Raw genomic sequence first — 26554 nt, 5'->3', positions numbered from 1 at the left:
GCTGCCTGTGGCCCATGGGGCCCTTGATGCTGCCCGCCTGGCTGCAGCCCAGGTAGGGCGCGGGATGGCGGGGAGGGGAGGGCAGGGCGCTGGGCCGGAGCCCGCCATCAGCTTGCGCTCACAGGCGAAGCCCCTGACTCTGCTCCTCCTGTCCGGCGTTAGCGGATTGCATGCTCTGCTGTTTCCCTCCTTTCTGGTTTTTGGAGATGAGAAAATGAAAGGGCAGGCTGCATGGCCGCCTTTTCTCTTCTTGCACTCACACAAGCCCTTACCTTTCTCGACCCCGTGGCCCCCTAGACTTGGGTGCGGGGTGAATTTTCAGCCTGGCCTGTGGCAGCATCGCTCATCACAGGAAGGATTCCAGGGAAGCTAGGGCCTTGGGCGCCTATTTACCTGAAGCCAGGTGATTGTGTTTGGGTTGGAGTTTACCCCTTCTAACCACGTTAGCAGTTTTGGTCATCTGTTGCCTGCTCCAGAGAGTCTGTTTCCCAGCTTATGTATCTTGTTTCTCAGAAGTTTCCCGTCTTGTTTACACTGCCAAGACCGCCTCAGCCAACCTGCACACCGGGGAGTCCTTCAAACACCGCCTTTTCCAGTTCCTTCAAACCAAGAATCTGTCAATCTTTTCTTAGTCATCGCTCCAGCAACCCACACACATTTTACACTCAGCTTGACTTCCTTTTTTTTAGGGGGTGGGGTGGGGGTGGCGCTGAGCAACTAAACTGCTTTCTATGTGTGTCTGATGAGGAGAGCTAGCTTCCCTTGTAAAATACAGCAGGAGGTGGTGGCCAGAAGGGAAGGAGAGAGGGAGGGAGGGAGGGAGAGAGAGAGAGAGAGAGAGAGAGAGAGAGAGAGAGAGAGAGAGAGAGAGAGAGAGATCTTAATCACACCACCTTCAAAAGTCAAGTTCAATTACCGAGTCAGACAACTGTGACCCCTCCCCTGTGATAACAGTAACGCTTTCAAGTTCATCTGGCAAGCTGAGCGGCTTCCCTTCTACCTTCACTTTCTTCCCTGTCCGCTCCAAATTTCGAAGCCGTCCTTACAGTGGCTGCAAGAGGTACAGAAACAAGGTTAGAACTGTATCAAAGATGAGAATGAAGGGTGGAAAAGAACTACCTTTGGGTTTAAGCAATTTCAATCAATATAGTCACGTTAGACAAGTTCATCCCATCAAATTCTGATGGGTTTGGAGGGACAACCCAGTGAAAGACCCTGATACAGAACTCTGACATGGGACAGTTTTCTTTTGCCTGCTTGGTTTGACTGGCACACTAAATGACCTGTTTAATGGCATTTTTTTTTTTTTTTTTGTGTTTGTAGGTATAGGAAGAATGTGTATCTTTTTGTCTATTACTTAATCCAGTTCTGTGGCCACTCATGGATCCTGACAAACATGATGGTCAGATTCTTCTCATTTGGGAAAGGTAAAGCTCCTGAACAGTTTTGATCTTTATCTTTTATTCCGTGTTTTCATCTGGCCTTGTCGATTTTCATTTGAACTTCCATGCAGTACACCTGGCATCACTCACTTCCCTAGAGTTTGTTCCTCCATCACTGCATTTTATTAGTTGAAACTTAAAACATGTTTGGAGCAGGGAGAATTTGAGACCACGGAGCAGGAGGGCTCTGTCTTCCTCCGTTGCTCTGAAAGCAAAGACCTATCTTTGAGGTGCTTCATTTTGGTTCTGCACCAAACTCACAAATTCAATGCGTTTTGAGGAGCTGTAAGTTCCAGCCTGACAGTCTATGCAGAGCAATGAGAAGTTAATGAAACTGCCATAGCTTTCTATCCCCCAAGTTTAGGGTAGCTGGAGACTATCAGTAATTGAATGACGAACTTTGTGCCACGCCCCTCCCACCCCATTTGATGCCTTAAGAAGTAATATGTATGTGACACAGCACACCGATGATGACTACTCATCTACGTGGAGTTGGTATTGATGACTTGACTCATAAGCTTCCTTCAGTTTCCTAAAAAGTCAGGATGCTGCTCTAAACTATTCACTTCAGATTGTTAAATAATGAATCACCAAGTGACTGTCAAAACAACATTCTCCGTGTCCCATACCCACATGAGTAAGTGTCATCACAGTTTACAACTGTTTGGTGGTGACTCGACAATTTGAGCAACTGCTGGTTTAGCTAAAAACAAGCAGGAGCGTGGCTGGAAAAAAACTACACTGGCCTCATCAGCTGAGACTGCTGTACCATGCCCATCTAGCAGGCTGCTACAAAGTGTTCTGTGCTTCCACTGAAAATTTGCACTTTTTTTTTTTTTTTGCCTTTGTTAATAATCTCAGCTATAGCAGTAGGCTCGAATGTCAACTACGAGGGCTGAGAGTTTTCAAGCGAGGGACACTAAGGTACAAGTGGTAAGAGACTGTCACTTCTGCACCCTGACCATGAGATGAGGCTGTGTGGGCAGGCTGTAGGTCATTCACATCCCATGCCCCAAGCAAGAACTCTAAGGTGGCCCCACCCCTCGCTCGTGGGGAAAGAGCCTTTAGCCAGCAGTGTCTTTATGCTATACAACAGTAAGTGTAGCAGCTACTTACAATTATACCTACCTGGTTTGTTCATTTGAAAGGAAGACCAAGAACAATGCAGTGGGAGCCCAGTTCCATTCCCTAAGCCAGTGGTTCTCAACCTTCCTAATGCTGCGGCTCCTCATGTTGTGGGGACCCCCCAGACCCCCCATCCCTACACCCCCATCCCCCCCACATACCATAAAATTATTTTGTTGCTACTTCATAACTGCAACTTTGCTACTGTTACAAATTGTGATGTAAATATTTGATGTGCAGGATACCTAATGTGGGAGCCCTGTGAAAGGGCTGTGGGACCCACAAGCGGGTTTCGATTCACAGGCTGAGAAGTGCTGCCCCAGGCAGTGACATACTGAGTAGACCAAGAGCAACAGAGCCTTGAACTTGTGTGGCCCGCTACCTTTTCTTCAGGGCTGTGGGTAGGAGTGTGGACTATTGGTGTGTCAGGGATTGTCTCTGAGAGGGACATGCTGATGACAGCATCCACCTTATAGACACCAAGAAACGAAGCCCCAGTGCCTAGTCAGTTATAATCATACGAATCCCTTAGAAATCACCCTTAGAAGACTCTAAATGTGACAGGATTTTATTTAAGATCTTGAAGCAGCAAGTTTGTTGACAGAGGACCATCTGTTCCCTTTATTTTATTTCCTCGGTTGTATCTTCTCACAATGCCAACTTCAAAGTTCAGTGTGTGTGTGTGTAGGACCCAAGTGTAGCCAACCATCGTATTGGATGGACTGCATTGCTCCATCAGTATCATTTCTACAAAATGTCTCTGAAATCAGTTTTTCTCATTGCCCTTTTTTTCACCCCCAAACTACACTTCAAGGGTTAGATTATGACTGGTTGGAATTGCTTGGGAATCTCATATATTATTCCCACAGACCAGCTCTGGGAACAGTGAAGAGGAGAGAAGAGAAAGTCTTGGTGGGTGCAAGGCAGGGAGAATTGAGCAGACAGTGAACAGCTAGTTAGGGGAAACCAACCATTGGGGAAACAACTGGCTATAATAGGAACTAGGAGAAGTTGAGAACGGGTGGAAAAAGAAATACTACAACCAGGTATATGTGGTACAAACGGAAAGGTTTTTTTAAAAAAATTTTTTATTAATTTATTCAGATTACAACTCAATTGTTATCCCATCACTTGTATTCTCCTGTTCCTCTCTCCCTCCCACTTTCAACCTATTCCCCTCCCCTAGGTCTCAGACTGAGGGGGTCTCCTCCCCCACTATATGGTCATAGGCTTTCTTTGAGTGACACCAGGCCTCTCCAGCAAGGGGAGGTGGTCAAATATGGAGCACCACAAGCTGAAAGGTCTTAAAGCCCAGGAGAACTTTACTTTTCTGTCTCTTGTCTCTGTTATTCCTTGGGCCAACTCCAGCATTTTATTTAAAGTGAAGTTAAATTTTTTTATTATAGATTATATCATGATTTTTCTCATCTTTTACAATCAATAGGACATTCAAAATTCAACAAAGCAAGAGAACAGTCTAACAAGGAAATACAACAGTTCTATATAACCTATAATAAAGCATACAGCAAAAATCAATCAATATTCAAGTAATGGTCAGTATGGACTGATTATTATTTCTTAATACTGAGTTTAATCATACATTTCCCTGGGCTAAAGCCATTGTGTTTACATGATTGTCATAGCAACATAGCTTGAGCTAAATGTTCTCTAATAAAGAAAAAACTTGACTTACTCCCAATGCCAAACCAATAGATATACTATCTAAGCCAAGGGGTCCTCTGTTGTAAAGTATCTATAAAGCATGATGTTCCAAGCCTACCATCTATTGCTCTCAAAGCAGATTTTAAAGAAATTTTTCTACAGCTAACAGTATCTAGCCAGGTACTGTTATGTCAAGGTCCTAACTTTCTTCTAAGTAGTTTCCGCCTGACTGCACATAGTCAAAGCCAAGAACTCTCTCATTGTCTCAAGCCTTTGGCCAGATGCCTTCTTTCAACATTCTCTGTGGGACAAAATTTTCCCTGTGAGAATTTCATTAGAGCTCATAGTCAAAGTGAGAAATAGAAAGTTTTAGAAGAAAAAAGAGATTTTAAAGAAATTTTAAGGCAAAATTATACCTGGACAATACATAATATTCAAGAGCAGTGGTGAACAGCCAGAGATATTTGTAACTTTGTTAAGCAAAGCCTCAACAGCTGTTCTGGATGTCTAGAGATCATGCTGGACAGTCAGAGGTCTCTGGAACTTTGTCAGGCAAAGCCTCTATGACTTGTCCTTATGTCTGTGATATATTAGGAATAAATACAACAGCCTTGGCTGTGAAGACTTTGTAAGTTTCAAATCTTCTTGGTTTATGACCAATTAAAAGAACTGTATATACTTCCTGTAAGTACCATAGTACTTCTTATAAGTACCACAATATTTTCCAGGGATGTATCACATTGCTACAATTTAGGAGCTTATTTAGAATGATTTGCGCACATACAATAAAGACAGACAGTTGCAAATGTGCACTCTGATAGTCTTTTTTTGGGGGGGTGGATGAGTTTTGTTTTGTTGTTGTTGTTTAAAGACAGGATTTTCCTTGGCTGTCCTGTAGACCAGGCTGGCCTCAAACTCACAGCGATCCACCTGCCTCTGACTCCCTGAGTGCTGGGATTAAAAGCGTGTGCCACTGTGCCCAGCTGCTCTGACACAGTCCTGACTCACTGTGTCTGTATTTGTCATTTGCTGACACAGATTCAATGGCCGACACTTTCCACGCTATTGGGCTGGTTATGCGGGTTTGCCAGTCCATTTCGCTCCTGGAGCTGCTGCACATTTATACTGGTCTTGAGCCCAATCATCTTGTTCCAAGGTTTTTGCAGGTAAGTCTACTCATGCTGTTACTATGGAGGCCATTTAATTTTTGACTTTGTCCTATTTATAGCCCCTCATGAGTTTATGGCAGAACTCAGTCAGAGGGTTCTCTTACCTAGACCATGACAGTTAGAATGGCCCATTGGCAGTGTCTGGGCGGTGCCACTGGCCAGCCTGTGCACTGTATGGTCCCTGTCCCACAGCTATTCACAACTGCTGGGCTGTTGGCAGGAAAGAATACGGGGTTAAAAAACAAAATGATAGTGTTTGTTTTAAAGGCAGGTTGACAGAAGATTGGAAATTTACTAGTAGATACTCCACATAGAAAACTCTTGCTGAATTAAGACTAAATTTGTTGTAAATAGTATTTTCCATTAAAAATGCAAAATGATACTGACTACACAGATACACATTTAAAAATCTCCAAGAATTGGAATAACCATCTAAAGGAGCATAATTTTAGGTATCCTCAAAAGAAATCTGAAAACAAACTGTTCTGAAAAACATCATAATCTTAATGTATTTAAATATTCAGTAAGTTTAAATACCCAGTTTAGAATGTAAACATAGAGCTTAAAACTTGTTGGGTGCAGCATTATAGATCCTTGTGCTAGTTTGCTTAAATTACTAGGAGAGTTTAAAGGATGTAAATAATAGTATTATCCTCATGCGTCAAATAAGAACATAGCATTATAAATATTAAAGGTATTTATGGAAGGGCACAGCAAGAATAGGTCAGTGAGATGGCTGGTAAGGGTATTTGCCACCAAGCATGGTGACCTGAGTTTAATCTCTGGAGCTCACATTACAGAGGGAAAGAATTAACTCCTACAAGTTGTCCTCAGACCTCCTCACGTGCACTGCACACATGCACACACACAGGTTTTAAAAGATATGGGGTAGATTTAATTCTACTTAGTAAACAAACATAGAGAGGTACGATTCATTAGAATGAAGGCATTTTAAGTTGAAATATCAAATACTTTAAAATGGAGGTAATAGTGGGCAATATAGTTATACTAAAATTAACCAGCTAAGAGCTCACAGAATCTCCTTAAACATGTTACTTTACAAATTACAAAGGGGCACAGATTAGTCACAGAAGCAATGATAGTTTAGAAACAGGATGTGTTGGTATTTCTAATGTTATGGGTCTGCTATACTTTGAAACTGCCACAGTGTGTACACCAGGATGCTAAGTTTGGAGAGCAGAACTACCAACCCAGAGCATGAGGAAGCTGCAGCCCATCTTACAGAATTATTCACTAGGAGCTGTATCAAGTTCATATAAAAATCTAAGTCACGTTGTCACTTTTACTCTTCTTTGAAGGGCTTCTCACTTTTCTTTTCTTTTGTTTTCTTTTTTCTTTTTTGGCTAATGCTGATTTCTTGGTAACACAGCATTTTCAAAACTAAACTAAAGGTTGTGTTAGTTGTTAATCTGTTAATGCACACTGTGAGACTAATAACCTCATCAGGAAGAAAACTGAGTGAAAGCATAAAATATCCTTAGAAAATGCATGCATATTGTTTGCTGGACAAAATTACCTAGATTTGCCTAGTAAGCAAAATTACTGTAGAACTGAGACATGTGATTTTTTTTTTGGAGATGTACAAATTTCAGAAAATTCAAGTATGGTTCTTAATCACTACTAATTAAATCTCAGGTGGCATATAAAACCATCACTGAAACCAAAGAACCAATTCCTGATTTGGTCACTTAATAACAATAGCAAATACACCTGCAGATACATTTATTTTAAAAATGAGTTTGCCAAGGTCAGTGCTAATGGAGCACAATGACCAAGTCCTCAGTTCTGGGGAAGGACAAGCAGGGATCAGGGTACCAGGGCCAAAGATGAGCATCCCAGATGATGAGCACAGCTCTTTTGACTGCCTATCTGGCTTCCTCTTTTACTTGAGGTTGTATCTGCCCTCTGTTGCTTTTATAGCATTATTCTCAGAATGGGATGGTATTGGAAAAGCTTTATTAAGCCATCAAGGTAAAGTCTCATATTCTGTCCCTTTCTTTATAAAAATTCTGCAGACAATTAGAGTCCCCTCATTACGAGATGACCCCAAGGACGCCATTTAAAGATATTGTAACAAAACCCTAGGTTGTGCAATCATTTGCGGTGTTCCTGTTTCCCCATTTTTACATGAAGAAACAGTACTTACAGCCGCTGAGTTCTCTACACTGATTAAGGCGGCCTGCAGGCAGTATTTTATAAACACAGCATGTCCTGCGGCTTCAAAGAGGACAAGAGTTATGTCTACAGAGTTGTGGCATCACATGGCTACACCAGAAGGTGTTCTTTTGAGAACAGTTCTCCAAAATGTCAAGATAAATAATTCCAGCTGGCACAAACAGTGGATTAGGATTAGCTAGTTGGACAACTGCTGTGACATCTGGCAAGTGCTGGTGCCACGGGAGTGAGGGTAGATTTGGGTTTGTTCATTGTACTGAGTTATTAAATGATTTACCTTCACATATCTGACAGCAAGCAATAAACCATAATTTTAAAAATCATATGCAATTGCTAAAACAAGAGGAGAAAACACACACTATAAGACAGTTGTTATTTAACAGACATCTATATTTCATTTTTAAAATACAAGGAAAAAATATAAGACTATAATACAAAAGGTGTTTATAGACTTTCGTTGCTTATAATTCTTATATACCACTTAAATTATATACAGAAATATAACATAAAGCTTGACACTTAAATTATATACAGAAATAAAACAGAGCTTTGATTAGTTTCAAGTGGGAAACTTCAAAAGATACAAAAGCATGTTAAAAAGGACCATACAAATGAAAGCTAAGAGTTTCCCCTTTCCAGTCCTTTCCTTCCAAACAATTTTGCATATTTCATTGCATCAGTGTTTTTTTTAAAGTTAAGTGGGGACTGGTTGATTTTGATAGATTTCTTTGAAGAAAAACCAACCCCCCAAAACTTGACTGTTAAAGAGTGGGAATACAGCCACACCTGAAGGGCTGATTTTGAAGGTGTTGTTCAGTTTTCATTTGTGCCGAAACCTCAGAAGCTATTATATATATATATTTTTTTAATTAATTTATTCATATTATATCTAAATGGTTATCCCTTCCCTTGTATCCTTCCATTCCTTCCTCCCTCCCATTTTCCCCTTACTCCCCACCCCTATGACTGTGACTGAGGTCAGAAGCTATTCTTGACAAAACCTGTGGACATTTTAACTTAAAGGGGAAAACAACCCAGATGAATTTTTGTACCACAGTGTTTGACATTATAGGAAACTCTCAAAGGAATATAGTTAGGCTCACTGCAAGTAGCTCAGTGCTATATCCTGCCCCTGCATCGATAACCATGAGCACTGCTGTCAATGTATCCATCTTAAACATTTATATACAACTTAACAAAAAATCTGTAAATCAAAACACTGTAACTGTTTTACATCCATATAGGTTCAAGTCAAGTGCAGGAAACACTTCTGTATTAACCAAAGTCACCAGTTTGTGTTGAGAATAAGGAGAGATATTATCACAGCCCCCCAGGGGCACACATGAAGGGAGCGCAAGGGTACTGTCTAACTTCCTTGTGAGAGGACTGCGGTTTCCAGTCCGATTTCTGCAGGCTGGGAAGCAGCTGACTTTGACTGCTAGACTAAGTCATCTTTGGACTTCCCATAAAGATCTCTCAGCTTTTTCTCCATGTAGACTTGGAGTTGAGAATAGACTTTTATGACTAGAGGTAACGCTGCTGCTGTGTTGAGTGGTAAGTGCCCTAAGCTGTAAGCTCTGGGGGGCTGAACTCTCCACACAGTCTTGTCATGTTGTCCAGAGTTCTTCAGTGAACAGGGACAAAGGTATCTTCATAGTAACTTTACAAATGCAGAATAGCTCTTTAAAAATCCACTGGGAGTCTTCATTATCTCTGTAGAAAAATAACCTGCAAACAGTACTTCCTACAGGTCTGGAATCGAAAGCAGGACATTATGACCCTAAATACTATGTTCTGAAATACTAAGGTCTTTTCGTTGTTGTCACTTTGGTGGCCACTCCAAAACTAAGATCTAGACAGTGGTCTGTTCCTTAAGGAGTCTTTCCTTAAAGATTAGACATTAAGAGAACCTCCTTGGTGCTCTGAGTCAATACTCCACATGTGTACCGCAGACAAATAAATGCTCTTTTGAAGTTATCTTTAAAGAACTTATGTCTTTAGCCAGAGAAGTTGCTCAGCGAGGGAAGTGCTTGTTCCACAAATCGGGCAGGCTGAGCTCAATCCCCTGGGACCCTCTTAAGGGAGAGGGAGAATGCCAAGTCTGAAAAGTCGTACTCTGACCTCCACACGTGTACCGTGGTGTGCATGCCACACATTCATATCACCCCTTTGCCCCAAGGTTAATTAACATTTACGGAAGGACAGGTGTGGTGGCACCCATATCTAATCCTAGTGCCGGGCAGGTAGAGAAAGAAGGAGCCCTGGATCTTTCTGGCCTGGTTTTGATGGGTCAGTAAGCTCTGGGCTCAGTGAAAAGACTTGTCTTTTTTTAAAAAAGTGGACAGTGAGAGAAGATGATGCTGGAGATCGACCACGGGCCTCCACACATATGTACACATATCTCCTCACATTCAAACACATATAACGCATGTACAAATATGTTTTGTGTTTTTCTAAAACATTCATAAGATTTTAAATAGTTAAAATTTTAATAAAATGATAATTTTGAGATTAAAACTTATTGAGTTTGAGAAGTTCTTCCTATAGTTGTGGTGCCATTTTCACCCTTTAGTTTTCCTATCTTTTTTTTTTAATGGAAAAAAAATATTGTTTGACATTTCATACATTTCTTAATGAATGTTGGGCATCTCATGCCTCCTCGCCCTCCTGCAAGAACACTTCTCAGCAGTCCCCACCCCCACCTCCATGCCTACCATTTGTATGGACCACTGAGTTTATCTCCAGTTTTTTGCTTGACCTACCCATGTTCAAGCACCCTTCCCATATATAAAGTGCCTTGTCAACCAACAACATGACTTCAGTCATTTAAATGTATGTGCCAGCCGCACATGCAGAGGTCACAGGACAAGGCTGAGGAGTCAGTTTTCTCTTTACCCATCGATGAGGGTTCCAGGATTGTGTTTTCAGGTAGCCATGCCTACCTGGCCAGCACCCCGACCTGCTAAGCCATCTAGGCAGCTATAGAAACTCCTTTAAAGAACAGACCTTTGTCTAGATGTTAGTTTCCGGAGTGGCCCCCCAAAATAACAAAAATGAAGAGGTCCTAGTGTTTCAGAATACAGGACTTAGGGTCTCTATCTAGATTTTGATTCCAAACATGAAGGAAGTCATTATCACCTAGTCAAACATGCTTTTGAGTAAAAGCAAATAAATAGTAACAGTGCCTTCTTAATGTTATTGTGGAGATTAAATAAAAAACTGTCAATTTGGAAATTGGCAGAAAATACTTTTATCAACCTTCTATCTCTAAATCCCTCTATTTTGCTGCCATTGATATAGCTAAATAACCATCAGATAATAAATAAGGTTGACACTGCATATGGTGGGGAACCTATGTCTGTATATATGCTGTGGTTGGCACTTGGGGGCATGTCCACTGCTGATTTCTATGCCACTCAGGACCGCACTGGTAAGGAGCCCCAGAGCCTCTGCTGATATCATACAACTCCAGGCTCACTGTAGGGTTCCGTCTGTCCTCATCATTTGAAGAGCAGCCTGGCATAATGTATTACTTACAAATCTGGTGACCTGGACACTTGGACTTCCTATTCGCCCATGGTATGGACACAGCATTCAAATTCTCCTGTCTCCAGATTTCATCCAAGTGAGGATGGGGTTGGGCTAGCATTAGAACGTTCTATGTAAAGGATTCCTGTAAGTCTACAGCTTTTAAGAACTCAACCATGAAATTAGAAATCTATGTTGCATGCAACAATGTATGTATATTTCCTGAGATGTGTAGCAAGATTATAGGTTCTCTGAGTTTTAGGCATTGATCCAATGCAAGATGAGACAGTGCCTACACATCTGTGAGGTGCTCACGTCTTACGTCCTAAAGCTGCAGGGAGTCGTGTCAGCCAGGCTGGGTTACTCAAGTTTTTAAAATTGTAGTTTAGAAGGATTTATATAACCACAATTAAGTTAAATCAAGAAACTAGATCATTACATATTAAAGGACTGCTCAAGGGGAAAAGAGCTCTGTGGATAACTCCCATGGACTGACTAAGTTTGAATCATGTCTCCTTTCCCTTAGGCAAGCAAGGGCCCTCTTGACTCACCTCTGTTAAGTCACAAACATGCTGACATAGCTTACACGTGTGGATCTCTGATCATGTGGACTGCTGTTGACAAATCTTGGGTTTTTTTTTTTAAAACTAACAGCCCATGATTCTACTGTGGATTATTCCATAATTTTTTTTTCCTGAATCAGCTTAAAAAATACGCCTATGAGAAAATACAAATCAATCCCATTATGGTTTCTTCTCCTGTGCCACTAATATGCTCCATCGACCTCAAGTCTATTTTTTGACCATTGAGAACAATGCCCTGTTAAACACAAGAATGTAGGCTGTACAGGCTGTGTTAATATAACACAAGGCACTTGAAAAGAGGATTGTGTTTTATTTAATCTGGTAATTGGAGCTAAGCCAAAAATATGTGAATTCTCAATGATCTTTAAATGTGTATAACTTGGCATATATAACATCTATTCCAAGAATGTGTTAAATTCTATTTTCCACTGCCTTATGAGGGTTAGGGTTATATTACTGCCCTGCAAAAAAGAGGAAAAAAAAAAAAAGTAACACTGGCTTCTCTATTGGCTAAATTGAAATTTCCTGGCCTGTCAATCAAAGCCCTTCACAACCCAGCCCCAAACACATTTTCAATTACTTTTCTTATTTTTCTTTCTCCACACCATCCACTCTAGCCCCTCCATGGTTCTTGCTCCTTTCCACAGGGCACCTTACATCGTCACACTGCTGCCTCTGCTCAGGCTGCTCTTGCCTTTCCTCAGATCACTCTACTTGACAATTCCAATCAAGAGCCAGTTGAAATGTTGCTTGTCTGCACCCTTGTCTCTGACAGCAAGTATCTCTTTCCTTAAGTGTGCTTCCCTCTTCAGAATGCTGCACTGTAAATACATGCCCCACCACTAAGTCTGGAGGCAGGACCGGTTTTTCACTGTACCATCTAAAGCGGTGGTTCTCAACCTTGCTAATGCTGTGACCCTTTCACAGATCCTCATGTTGTGGTGATTCCAACCACAAAATTATTTTTGTTTCTCCTTCATAACTGTAATTTTGCTACTATTATGAGTTATAATGTAAGTAGCTGTGTTTTTGGATGGTCTTAGGTGACTGCTATGAATGGTCATTTGACCCCTAAAGGGATTGTGACCCAGAAGTTAAGGACTGCTGACCTAATACATAGTGGACACTCAAGTAGGAGCCTGCCAAAGTAACAGAAATGTGTATATGTCAAGAAGAGAGGAAATATCGTGAATTAGATAAAATGTTATCTTTGTTTAATTATAAATAATTAGAAAAGCACAGAAAAACAAACAAAAAAGCCAGAAATTAAGTCCATTCATAACTCAACTTTTTCAAAGACTGCCACTGTAATAGCTTAGAAAGTGTATTTCCAGTGAAAGCATTCTTTTAAACAAAGCATTCTATTAAAGTTAGAAAATGGCCTAACAGATGGCCTTCATTCTTAACTGGTTTTTATTAGCTCACAGAGAGAGTGATCATCCTTTTTGGTGTCATCACCAGTCAAGAGGAAGTCCAAGAGAAATATGTAGTGTGTGTTTTATTCATCTTTTGGAATCTACTGGACATGGTAAGGTAAGTAATCAAAATTTCTGGGCATGGTGGTCTCAGAGGTAAAGATAGGTGAATTTCTGCAAGTTCAAGGCCAGCCTGGCCTACATAGCTCGTTTCAGGCCAGCCAGGACTACATAGTGAGACCCTGTCTTAGTCATCCATCAATCTGCTAAAAGCAAGGCAAAACTGCTTTACTGCTGCTCATACTGGTTACTCTGAAAGAGACAGAACAGCCTCATTGTATATCATTTTATAGTAGAATGGAAATGTATATGTAGACTTTCAATAATGAGCATATCAAGGGAGCTGAAAACCAAACCTTGGTATTCCAAGTGCAAATCTGAGGCTCTCAGGTTCCCAGCACAAGCCTTCACCATGCCACCAACCTGAAATGACCTCAGAGTTATACACTAATGGAAGGCGCCCTGTCCTTGTTCTAGTATGCACTATTTTAATAAGCAACACAGGACTTCCATTACTTGTCAGGACCCACAAAGTTGGTGTCAAAGTTAGCTTTAGTAGTCAACTGACACCTGGGAAAAGGGGAACCTCAGCTGAGCAACTGACTGTGGAGGCATTTTCTTAATTGCTAATTGATGGAGGATGGTCCAGCCCACTGTGGGCCTGGAAGCAAGTCAGTAAGCACCTTTCCTGGTCACTGCTTCAGGCCCTGCCCGAAGGGCCCAGGCCTCCTTCAGTGATGGGTTACAATTTGGTTGGGTTTGGTAAATGTCTTGTCACAGCAACTGAGAAGCAAACTACAACAGTTGGTTTCTGTGACTTTAAGAATGTTCTAAAATGGGAGCTCATTTCTGTGAGGGAAAATGTACCCTTATATCCATTTCTGTACACACCTCTAGTGGGATCCAGTGGTTAACTTAGTGGCATCCCCAGGAACTACTGCTGCTTCAAACATCTGGATGAGTGTTCTGAAAGTCTTGGTTTTTTGTTTGTTTGTTTGGCTGTTTGTTTTTGTTTTTTGTTTTTTGGCTGAGATTGTTTATTTTATCCAGCTCTATTGTAAATAACTTGGCCAAGTTAAGATAGAGCCTCAACAATGGCTTGAGTCCTAAAGATTGTACCTGTACTCAGTAAGCTATTTGATGTTTTAAAAATAGCATTTTAGACTAACACTTTTGTAGCCTGTGACTTCCTATTTATACAAGGTATTGGTCTTCATTAGGTACCACAGCCTTCTGATAGAGTGGAGGGAATCTATCTACCTCAGTATCCATTTTCAGATAAACACAACAGAACAAAATGACTTTCGCATTAGAAGTGGTACTAGATTGTCACGGGATGATTTGGGAACATAGAGGACACAGCAGAATGAAACCCACCTCCACTACTTATTTGCTACATAATCTTGGCCAAACCACTTAACTTTTTGTAAACAGCTATTTTATTGAGTATGCCTTATCTACCACAAATTTAATTTTTTAAACATAAATGTATGGGTTTCTATATACCCACAGATGCACAACCATCACTCTTATATAGTTGAAGAACATTTTTATCACCCATTATAAATCCTGCCCACATATGTGCACAGCACTCCAAATTACCTCCCTGCCCAGGCCCTAGCAATCATTTTCATACTATCTCTATGGGTTTTCTATTTTGTGTTTCATATAAATGGAATAACTGAATATGTAGTCTTTTGTTACTATCTTCTTTTTCCTTGGAATAATATTGTCAATACAGTTTTAATAGCATGTAAAGGTATTTCATGGCATTTTATGGCTGAATAATGTTCTCTTGTATCAACATAACACGGATTATCCATACAGTTGATGCATATTTGCAGTATTCCCACATTTTGGCAATAAGTACTGCCATGAGAACCCACACACAAGCTTTCATTGATACTGTTCTCTCTGCAGAGTGAGGGTGGGAATATCTCAATCAACTGTGAAGTAATGTTTAAAGAAAATAATGAACAGGGAGCTTACTCATCTGTCAGAACACCTGTGAGAAGAGTACAACTAACACGAGAGCTAATGATGAGACGGAAGCTTCCTCCTCAGGACAGCCATCCGTACAGGCCACTGTTCAACACTGTATCCAACTTCCTAGGCACAGCAATTAGGGGAAAAGATGTAAAAGACTTCCAGGTGGTAGAAAACCGGAAGTGACCAACAAGTTTACGAGAGATGTACAACACAAGATCAACACAAATCAGTTATATTTCTATACGTTTTCACTGAACTATCTGAAAATGAAAATAACAAAACCAACCCTGTTTATGAAAACCTCCAACAGAATGCAGTATTCAGGAAAACACTTAACAAAATAGGCAGACCTTGTACAATAGAGATCTTGATAAATGGAAGGGAATTCCACCTTGGAAACTTAACATTTTAAGATGCCAGTTTCCACTAATCAATCCACAAGGTTATTGTAAGCTCTGTTAGGATCTCAATTGGGTTTGTTGCAGAAATTGAAAGGCTGGTCTTAAAATTCACATAGGATCCTGAACTCAGATGAGCCAACCTTTTTAAAGAACACACTTGCTCTCCCTGGTCTCAATTGAGGGCTTACTATAGAGCGTCAATTGTCATGAGTGTGACACAAGTCTACATACTAATCAGGGGATGGATTTGACAGTTCGGAGACAACCCCTTCTAGTTTGGGTTAAGTCTTCACAAAGGTCCCACGAGAGTCAATGGGTCAACAAAAGGTAACAAGATAACTGGATACTGCACGCAAAAGGTCAAGTTGTATTTGACAATGCACCCAACACCACAAGGAACAGCACAAAAGATGATTTGAACTGTATTAGTGAGTTACTGTGATCATTACTATTGCGGACTTAACTGGATTCCAAGGGCACTAAGGAGGCATACCTTTTGGGTGTTCCCATGGAATTCCAGAGTTTAGCTGAGGAAGACCTGCCCTGGATGTGAGCTGTATCTTCTCCTGGGCTGGGACCCTTAGCTGAATGAAGAAGAGAGGAAGGAGATGGCATTTGTGAGTCAATAGGCCATCTGAGTAACTCTGATGCGTGCTGAAGCATAGAAACCACTTACTTATTTATATAAGTAAAATTACAGAAGCAACTTTGCACTAACAGCTTTCAAGTTACCCACTGTACCCCAAACCTCATCCCAAGGCTAGTTCTGATTATGTAACAAGTCAAACCTGCAGAAACAAAGGGATGGTAGATATGGATTTGGGAGTTGTATTTTAATAAATCCATCCTTTAAAATGTGTGCAAGTAGGTCTGTCTTTTCAGGAAGCCTAGCTGTTGCTGCATAAAATGAGCTTGGCTTTTAAATAAAAATGAAGTCATTAATCACAGAAGCTTATAACTGTAATTTCTTAGAAAGAGGTAAGAGCTACATTCTTGCTCTGTTCAGCTGTATAATTATCTATGATCCACCCCAGGAGATAAGCCTGAGAGACATAGGTTCCCCCCACAACAATACACCATTCTTACCCCTCCTTGCTTAAACGATAGGAAATAAAGCACGTAATTCCCACAGTTCCAAGTGTATTCCAGTGTTTAATTTGTAGTAAGGTTTTTTTCTTCTCTTATTTCCCAGTCAGCAGCAGCAACTGTTTATGAACTACCTGTTTCTTCCAGGTACACATACAGCATGCTCTCAGTCATAGGAATATCATATGCTGCCTTGACATGGCTCAGCCAAACACTGTGGATGCCAATTTACCCTCTGTGTGTTCTTGCCGAAGGTAAGAGTCATGGGTTCTATTTCTGACTGATATAAGCTGTTGAGCTATGATCACTCGCTAATATTTTTGATGAGGATATTGCTAATTTTTGGTAGTTCTTGACTTCCTAATAATAAGAACTATCCATTTCCTTGCTGCAGAGGAGCAAGGTTCAGCGGGGTGTGGTAGGTACACCTGCAACCCTGGGGGTAGAGGCACCGAGGCCAGCCTGGTCTACACAGAGTTCCAGGCCAGCCAAGGATATATAGGGAGAAACTGTCTCAAAGATTGAGAAGGAAAAGGAGAAAGTGGGTTGGGGAGGAAAGGAGAGAGGGGAAGAAAGGGGAGGAGGAGAGAGACCTAAAGGTCAAGGTAGAGGTGCCCTGCACAGCACACACTACAGGGCCAGAAATAAGCATCAGCATCCAGGCCCTTCCTTTCATTAACTATGAGTTTGGGGCAACTCACTGCACCCCCGAGTCTGTTTATAGACCCAAAAGAGGTTCAACATGTAGAGGAGCTAGAGTTTGTTTGTTTTAATACTTAGATACTTGGTCATCTCTGGCTAGAGTGCTTATCACCTCCTAAACACCCTACGGCCACCAGGATCCATTTGAGCACCTTCCCATGACTATCCACTTTCACAGGGAGGGCTCTGACATCAGCTAAAGTGGTTCCCCAGTACAGCACAACAGACTAATACTCCATAGGGTACATCTCAGCTGCAACTACATATTTGCATGATTCTTGGTTGCATGTCCCTGATTAAACTAGATACATATGTACACACAGGTGCCTGTCTTTTGCTTCCTTCCTTTCTCACATGCAGCAGTATACATGCCTAATAAAGAAGAAATCAATTATTGCCTGTATTAATAAAGTAAAATTAAATAACTAAAGTAAGAATTCTTCAAAGAACTTGAGCTAAATAAAGAACAAATGCTTCCCCCAGTAGTGGATTTGACAGGCTACAGGAGTTCTTCTGAAAGTCAAGATTAAAGATTTTAAATAATGCAAAAAGCATGTTAAAATAATTACAGGAAAATACAAACATTATGAAAAGGGTGCTGTTGCCAATAATTGTGAGTATTTGAAGGCTAGTATATAAAAGAAAACCACATGTTTCAATATTTACTAATGGGTAGAGATAATAAATCAGAATTTAAAATTTTCTACTGTTTTAAAAATGAATTTTTAAAAATTGGAGTATATTGTTTTCAGAGAATCTAGAGAATTGTTTTAGAAATCATTAAAAACAAGAACAAAAAGGAAAAAAAAAAACCCAGTCACCCAATTCTTTAAGAATGAAATCCCTCATTCTTGGAAGATTTACTGAGTGCATTTATTTGTCTTGTCATATGGAAATACTATAAAGAACACAAAAGGAATGAATGTTTGGAAGAGTATAGGTTTACATAAGGAGAAAACCAATTGTAAGATATGCACAACAAAGTGAGTACAGCCAATAATAGTGTACATTTCCGAAAGATAAATTCAATTACCTTCCTACAGAAAAATGAGATGTTAAATACTAGATTTCATTGTTCGGCATTCTATACATATTTTAGAAAACCTACTATTACCTATAAGTATATACATTATGATTTATTAATTAAAACTATATTAGCAAAATGATAAGTTAATTATTTCTCAATATTATATAATGGACTCTTTTCCTAAAAACAAGGGATGAATAAGTATACAAAAACCATTTGTATTATTGGTGTCCTGATTTCTAGCCCCTTCCCTGACTAGGGAAGCCTGTTTTGATATGGATGCCACATAACTCCCTATCTTTGACTAGCTCTTAAAATCACTCTCCCAACAACCAAACCGAAGTATCAGCAGAAAAAAATCAAGGCACACACGTGACAGTGTCAATGATGACTCTCCACATAATGGAGAAGGGCTGCCTGTGGGCTTTCCTCCTCATGAACTGAGTGTTCCAGAGTATAAAACTATGCAGGAAAGGAAACATACTTTTAATAAAGTTAATAACTCTTATTTAAATTTAAAGCTGTAAATTTTATGTCTGATACACTCAACAAATAAACAAAACTATAAACACCCAGGTGATTACTCCTCTGTCAGAATGCTCGAGACCTGGAGTCAGCCCTTGTTAATGGCATGTTTGATGTCCATTGGAAATCCTGCACCAGTGCCACTCATCCCATATCTGTCCTAGCTCCCAACTTTGTCACATTGCACCCATTTTATTTTGGAATAATTTTCGACTAAGTGGATATTGTAAAAAAAAAAAAAAAAATAGTGCAGCAGGGAGCTGAAGGGATGGCTCGCTCAGCAGTTAACAGCAGTGGCTGCTTTTCCAGAGGACCTGGGTTTGGTTCTCAGCACCCACAGGGAAGCTCACAACTGTCTGTAATTCCAGTCCCAGCAGTTCCACTGCCCTCTTCTGGCTTCCGTGGGGACTGCATGCAGGCAAAACACTTAAATACACAAAGTATTTTTTATTTTATTTCATTTTTTTACGTTTTACTTCATTTCCCTGGATGGCAGCAGCTCAGATAACTATAACATGCGATTTTACTGCATGAACTGCTATTTAAAAATCTGCATATGTGATATAGGTCCTCTATATGTGCCTAACACTAAACTAGCTCCTCCCACAGAATAATTTAGGTCAGCATTCTCATAGTTCCCCCCAATTTGCATTAAGTACTTCTAGGACTGAGGAGAAAGAAGATATTCTAAGGCCAGACATGGTGACAGAGTGATGGGTGATCCATTTTATTGTTGTAGAACCTCTCAGAATCTTCACTGTGTTAAACAGGTGTCATGTAACCCCAAGAGGAAAACACATACCCGACTGTCTCCCTATTTGTGAGTGAGGACAGATGTATTTTTAAGTCATCCTTTTAAGAAGTGCTACACAGTCCTTCCATGTAAGCATGACATGTGTAGATTCAACAGCGGGTACACAGTGGAATGCTGGAGCGATTTAAGTGACAGTCACTCCACAGGTTTCTATAAGAAGCTGCACCTTTACCTAAAAGGATTCAGCAGTCATCACAAATTGTTATTACCAATTCAAGATGTCCTTCATTAAACACACACACACACACACACACACACACACACACACACACACACACACACATACCCAAACCTCTGTGACCAGAACGGGAATCTTTACGACCCTTTTTTCTTTAAACAGCGTTTGCCATCTATCAGTCACTGCCTTATTTTGAGTCACTTGGCACCAACTCCACCGTGCTGCCATCTGACATGTCCACCTATCTCCCTTACGTGCTGAAGCTGTATCTCATGATGCTCTTCATAGGTAAGCAGGTGCTTTGTCTTTGCATTCTTCTTGCGAGTTTCAGTTTATGCTGCCATTGACCTCAACAGCCTGGTAAACGTGCGAGGAACTAAAGAGGAAGCACAGCCCAACGAGCTGGACAGTCTGCTTAAGGCCCTGGGTGCCCTCTGGGGTGCATCACGAAATCTAACATTATGCAATTCCACTTCACAGCAAGAACAGTGCTGCCAGCACAATATGTGCTTGACCATGAGGACACGCCTATAAAACAAAATGCCAAACGGAGCGATCCGCTCTTTTTTATTTTTTCCCATTTATGCCCGTTTTGTGTTCTGTTTGACTTTATATGCTGCCACTCCCTGGCAGGCAAACAGGAAGTTGATGATAAAGGCTCAAGAAAAACTTAAAACAAAAACTTACCCTTGCAGGGAGGGAGTGGAGTGATGGCTTAGTGCTTAAGAGCTCTTACAGAGGACCCAAGTTCAGTTTCTAGCACCCACACGGCATCTCACAGCCATCCATAATTTCACTTCCAGGGGATCCACACCCCTTCTAGCAGCATGTGTGCATGTGGTACATGTACATAAAACACAAACACATGAAATAGATCTTTTAAAAAGTTACACTTGAGCCAGCCTTAGGGATTCATGCCTTTCATCCCAGCACTTGGGAGGCAGAGGCAGGTAGATCTCTGTAGTGAGTTCCAGGCAGGGCCACATTTACACACACACACACACACACACACACACACACACACACACACACACACACACGCTGGCCGTGCCACATCTTCACTTTTTCCCACAAACAGAAGGCCACTGAAGACTAAGAGAAACTTAAAACATTCTTGACACCAGTGGAAATACAGGATCCCACACCTGTGGGATATATCAAAAACAATGCTAAGAATAATGAATAAAAATATAAACAAGGAGTATTTAAAAAATCAGCTTAGTCATGCATCTCAAGGAGTAAGAAAGCAAGAATAAGCCAAATCCCAAATAACTTTGTATCTATTCAGAAATAAAACAGAAAATTAGAAGCACCAGGGTCAGAGAAACGAAGTTAGTTATTCCTCTGACAGTACAAAAAAGCAGATAAAGCTTCAGTGAGAATAACACCCCAAAACACAAGATCCCAAGAAATCAGAATGTCAAAGGAGACATTACAAACCAAAGCTCAGATGTACAGACAACCAGTTGGGCCTATTTTGAGAAACGGCCTGTTAACAAATTAGGAAATCTAGAAGAAATGGAAACATTTCTGAATATAAAAGAACTACCAAAACTCAACCAACAGGATATAGAACTTCAACAGGATATAGAAAAACCTGAATAGAGTAGTCATGAGTAATGAATGCGTAATAAATCTCCAATGCAGAAAAGCCAGGATGAGATGGCTTCACTGATGAATTTTACCAAGATCTGAAAGAGCAGTCAGTGCTAAGTCTTCTCAAATAAATAGGTAATCAATTGGGCTAGCATTACCATTACCAAACCTTAATAGGAAATGAAGAGGAACTATAAGCCAACATCCCTAGTCAATGTAGATGCTGAAATCTTCAATAAACTCCTGGTAAATCAGAAAGATCTCACACTATAATCAGGCAGGCTTCATTTCCAGATGCAAGAATGGTTCAACCTCTACAAATCAACAAACTGCCATACGATATAAAAGCCATGCAAGTAGATGAAGAAAAATCATTTGATAAAGTTCCACATCCACTCATGATAAAATACAAGACCAAGTTATGTATGACAAGCCCACAACTAATATACTGAATATTGAAAATTAAAGTGTTTCTTCTTATCAGGAACAAGGCAAGATGTCCAAGACAAGTTGTCCACCGTCCTTGCTCTTTTTCAATGTCATATTAATTTTAGTCAGAGCAATTAGCAAAAGAAAAGGGCAGATACATAGTAAAGAAGGGAGCCAAATGATCCCTGTTTGCAGATGCAGAGAAAAACCTTAAAGCTGGATATGAGGCTCACAGCTGAAATCCCAGCACTCAGGAGGTTGTCAGCATTAGGAGAGCCTGTGCTAGAGAGTGAGACCTTGTTTTAAAAACAGAGCAAAACAACCAACCAACCGGGTGTGTTGGGCAGGGAGCAGTAGAGACTTCACCAGAACTACTGGGAGGGAGAAACAGACTGAGTAAAGCAGGAAAACAGTACCAGTGAAGGAAGCTTTTAATGTGGGCGGCATCCAGGACAGACATAACATACCCTACAGCCTTGTCTGACCTCTAACATACTTTTGATGAAGAACACAAAGTTCATTCAAAACAAGCAAACGAACGAACGAAACAAACAACTCTGTCTACTTAGGACTTTATGTGACTTGAATTTGCTAAGGAAAAGTTTATGAAGGAAATCTAAATCACAATAATCACAAAGCATACCTAGGAACAAACTAAGAAAGTGCAACTCTTCTATAAAAAAAAAAAAGTACAAAACACTGACGAGAAACTGAAGATTTAAAAGATGAAGACTGCTTATTTTCATGGATTGGCAGATGTCATCAAATGTCTTTAGTGTTCAGAGTGATAGGGATCCAGTGCAGTCTCCATAAAAACACCGTTGGCATTTGAGGGCTGAGGTCACCAGTCAGTGGGTAGGAGCTGCGCTGTACAAGCACCTGGACCTGAATTTGAATCCCTAGCATCTAGGGAAAACAACAACAACAACTGGGTGTGGCCATACACCTGCAACTCGGGGCTGTTGGAGGTAGAAACAAGAGAATTCCTGGGGCTTGTTGGCTGCTATGTCAGCTCCAGGTTCAGTGAATGCCTTGTCTTGGTGGAATACGGCAGAGCGTGATGTAGCCAAGAGCTGAGCCTTCCTTTGCCATCCGCTGTGTGCACCAGCACATCACATGTGCAAGCACCACAAACACATACCCACACATATGCTTTTAAGAAAATAATTTTAAAAAAGAATAAGACAAAAATGACATGCTGCACAAAAGTCCAACAACAACAACCGAACAACACCCAATAAAATTAGTATGCCAGCCCAGAAGACCCTGACTCAAACAGAAAGACCAAAGCTGGAGACATCACAACACCTGATTGCAAGACATAAGGCAGAGCTCAGTAACAAGTAGTGTGACATCGGCATAAAAGGCACATTTAACAGTGAAATAGAATAAAGACTCCAGAAAGAAATACGCCACCAATAACAATACATATTAGAGAAACACACAGTGCTGGGAGGATGGGGTACACACACACACACACACACACACACACACACACACTGACACCTGACCAGACCCACACCCTACACAGAGATTAAACTATCAAATACCTTAATATAGGATCTGAAACTCTGAAAGTACCAGCAGAACACTTAACAGTATGGTACAAATGATTCTTCTTGAATAAGATGCCAATGCCTCAGGAAACAAAAGCAAGAATTAATGAGACGGCTTCAAATTAGAAAGCGTCTACATGGCAAAGTATATAAGAGAGGAAAGAGAAAACCTTCAGGTGCCAACTATTCTGAAGGTGTGGAGACCTGAAAAAATTTAATATGAAATAAGTAATACAATTAGAAAATATATTTGTGATCAGAATAGAGTTACAAAGTGTATGTATATACAGCCAATTACTGTGGGGGGAAAAGTTGCATTTCACTAACTATGAGGGGAATATAATCAGTGAGCTATCATTTAAGTCCAGTAAGATAGGCTGTTATCAACCAAACAACAACAAAAGCAAATGCTAGTGAGAAAAAGAAACCACTGTTGTTGGGGATGCGAATCAGTGCAGGCACTACTGCAACAGTGTGGAAGTTCCGCAAAGGACTAAAGATAGAACTAACATGTGATCCAGCTGCCCCAGAAAGAAGGCAAAAGGAAGTGAAGTTGGCAGCGTACTACAAAAGGATGCATACCCAAATGATAGTCACAATTGAAAGGTGCGGAACCAGCCCAGGAGTTTGTCAACATGGATGGATAGAGAAAATACAGTGCATCCTCACACAGCGGGGCATTTAGCCATAAAGGGTGAATTCCTGTTATTCTAGGACAATGACTAGAAACAGAGGGCATGTTAAGCAAGACAAGCCATGCTCTCTGTTACATGTGAAAATGTGAGAACTGACATGAATGTTGACTTGTGATTACGATGGGCTGGAAGGGCGGTAGGAGGGAGGTGAGCTGTGATGAGTGCATCCCACAGCGTGTGTGGAAATATACCAAATTGAACCCACTAGAATGTACTGTAGCACACACATAGGAAGCCTGAAACCAAAGAGTAAAGCTATTTAAAAGTAAATTAATAAGATGTAGTGTAGGCTAATAGAAAATTATATTTGCACAAACTTGATCAACTAAATCTTTTCCAGGAAACTGGGGAAAAGACTTCCATTATTTTCATTTTCCTACCTCGACCTTTCACAAATTATCTAGATAATAATCATGTCTGAGACAAGGGCTCTCAAGTGTAAGAAAGCTACCAAAGAAGCAGGGAAGGGGGAGGGGGGCAGCCTGCATCAGAGTGAGCTGGATGGGAGAGTCTGCTTGCATTCCCTTTCTGTGCGAAATCCGGACAGTTCTTCACATGCCCTCCTGGGTCTTGCCTTCTAATGATTGCTTCTAGAATTCCAGCAGCCCTCTGCCTGTGTTCTAAAACCACAGATCCTTTCAGAGAAATGGCTAACCAACCTCACTTCCTCTTGTACCACAGGTATGTATTTCACCTACAGCCATCTTTACACCGAAAGAAAAGACGTCCTCCGAGTCTTTTCCGTCAAACAGAAGAAAATGTGAGGCGGCATTCCTGCCCGTCGCACAGGAGAGAAGATGGGCTGGTGGACTGAGCTGCAGCCAGTACAGCACTGGGCATCTGCTGGAGAAAGAACTTAGAATACAAATATGTACAGCATGAATTACTGCAGGCGCCATGGCATTCTGTTCTGCATCTACTGTGCTTTAAGAACAAATCCTCAATGGTCAGCATACCCTGCTTCACCAGGACGCTCGGCTTCATACAAGTCACCTTTGTACTGTGCGAAGTCTGAATGTTTTCCTCTAGAGTTAATGAGAAATAGATTCAGTGGGGGTACATTCAGTTGACTTGAGAAATGAACTGACTAACTTGTGCAGTCACAACTAGCAGATTTATAGGAATGGAACATTATAAAATATCTTTAACTCTAGGGTAACATACTCTATGGACAAATGCCTTGCCCTTAGAATCATGAAAATTATATACATTTAGAAAAAAACCAAACATCTTCCCATGTCTTAGCTCAGGTTGTTGCTGTGTCACAAAGTGTGCCCCCCCCCCCTTTACAGAACTTAGTTGTCAAAACCACAGAAATTTATGTTTTAGGGTTCAGGTTTGGACATCTAAGAGCAAGATGCTAGTCCATTCAGAAACAGTAGTGTAGATGTGAACTGTAGCTCTGATCAGCCACTCTAGCAGGAACATTGCTAGTTTGAGTTACAGCTAATAGAGGAAGACAACTGGACTTCTTGGATTTGATGGAATGGTCCCTTGTCTTAGAGATGAGTATATAAAATATATATAAATATATATTATATAATAATGAGTATATATTATATACTCATCTTTAACACAAGGGAAGAGTGATCTTGAATCGAATCACAGATTATCAGAGCTGCCTTCTAATTTGCATATGGAAGCTTATCAGCCCTGATTTTCTGTTTGTGTTTTTTGAGATAGGGTTTCACTGTGTAGCTCTGGCTCTCCTGGAAATCACTCTGTAGATCAGACTGGCCTCAAATTCAGAGATCTGCCTACCTCTGCCTCCCGAGTGATGGGACTCAAGGTGTGTGCTGCCACCACCAAAATCAGCCCTGAATTTTAATGCTGTTGGGTTCCCTAAGAAAATGGGGGCTTCCACTTCAGACAACTCTTTTTTTTTTCTCAGCCCTGACCACAATCACCTAAAAGGTGATATCAACATCTTAAAACTCTTCTACCGTCTACTCATTAATTTCAAAGCATCTTCTCCACTCCTACACGTTGTGTGTAGCAGTGCCTCTCGTTTTGTATCTACTGCTCTCTTAGCTTATATTGCTGCAATAAAATACTATTAAATTGAGTGATTCTGGAAATCAAAAAGCTCACTGACAAGATGTCAAGTGACAAGTGATGCTTGGGTGTGGGATGAGATGGACGCCCTTGCTGTGTGCTCACCTGGCAGAGGAAGGTAGCAGTCCTCCCAGGTCCCTTCCTGTGAAGGCACTGATCTCCTTCAAAGAGGCCCCTTCTTCATCCCTACTTACTTCCCAAAGCCCTGCCTCCAAATACTTCCAGTCCAAAAAAATTCACATCTCCTAATTCACATCATAAATGCTTTTAGCAGCCCCTCGGTTACCATGGAGCTGTTAGATTAGGACTGTAATATGGTT

At 40.8% G+C, this 26554-nt stretch overlaps 1 protein-coding gene across 1 annotated transcript; it reads left to right on the top strand.

Annotated features, from left to right (window-relative positions):
• Nucleotides 1-25633, top strand: Hacd4 (3-hydroxyacyl-CoA dehydratase 4). The gene is made up of 7 exons (XM_051164050.1): nt 1-52; nt 1324-1427; nt 5268-5395; nt 13127-13239; nt 16805-16911; nt 20066-20191; nt 24861-25633. Exons 1-7 carry the CDS (start codon nt 15-17, stop codon nt 24941-24943), a joined length of 699 nt encoding a protein of 232 aa, XP_051020007.1. The 5' UTR covers nt 1-14; the 3' UTR covers nt 24944-25633.
• Nucleotides 25634-26554: the final 921 nt, after the last annotated feature.

Source organism: Acomys russatus, chromosome 2 (assembly GCF_903995435.1).
Source record: "Acomys russatus chromosome 2, mAcoRus1.1, whole genome shotgun sequence".
Taxonomy (NCBI): domain Eukaryota; kingdom Metazoa; phylum Chordata; class Mammalia; order Rodentia; family Muridae; genus Acomys; species Acomys russatus.
This window is presented reverse-complemented; position numbering and strand designations above follow the sequence as displayed.

What these genes read in the sequence shown, in the direction of transcription:
- Hacd4 (XM_051164050.1), top strand. Translation starts at nt 15, where the DNA reads ATGGGGCCCTTGATGCTGCCCGCCTGGCTGCAGCCCAG. An exon ending in AATCTACTGGACATGGTAAG is followed by an intron (nt 13,240 to 16,804) that starts GTAAGTAATCAA and finishes TGTTTCTTCCAG; the next exon opens with GTACACATACAGCATGCTCT. An exon ending in TCTCATGATGCTCTTCATAG is followed by an intron (nt 20,192 to 24,860) that starts GTAAGCAGGTGC and finishes CTTGTACCACAG; the next exon opens with GTATGTATTTCACCTACAGC.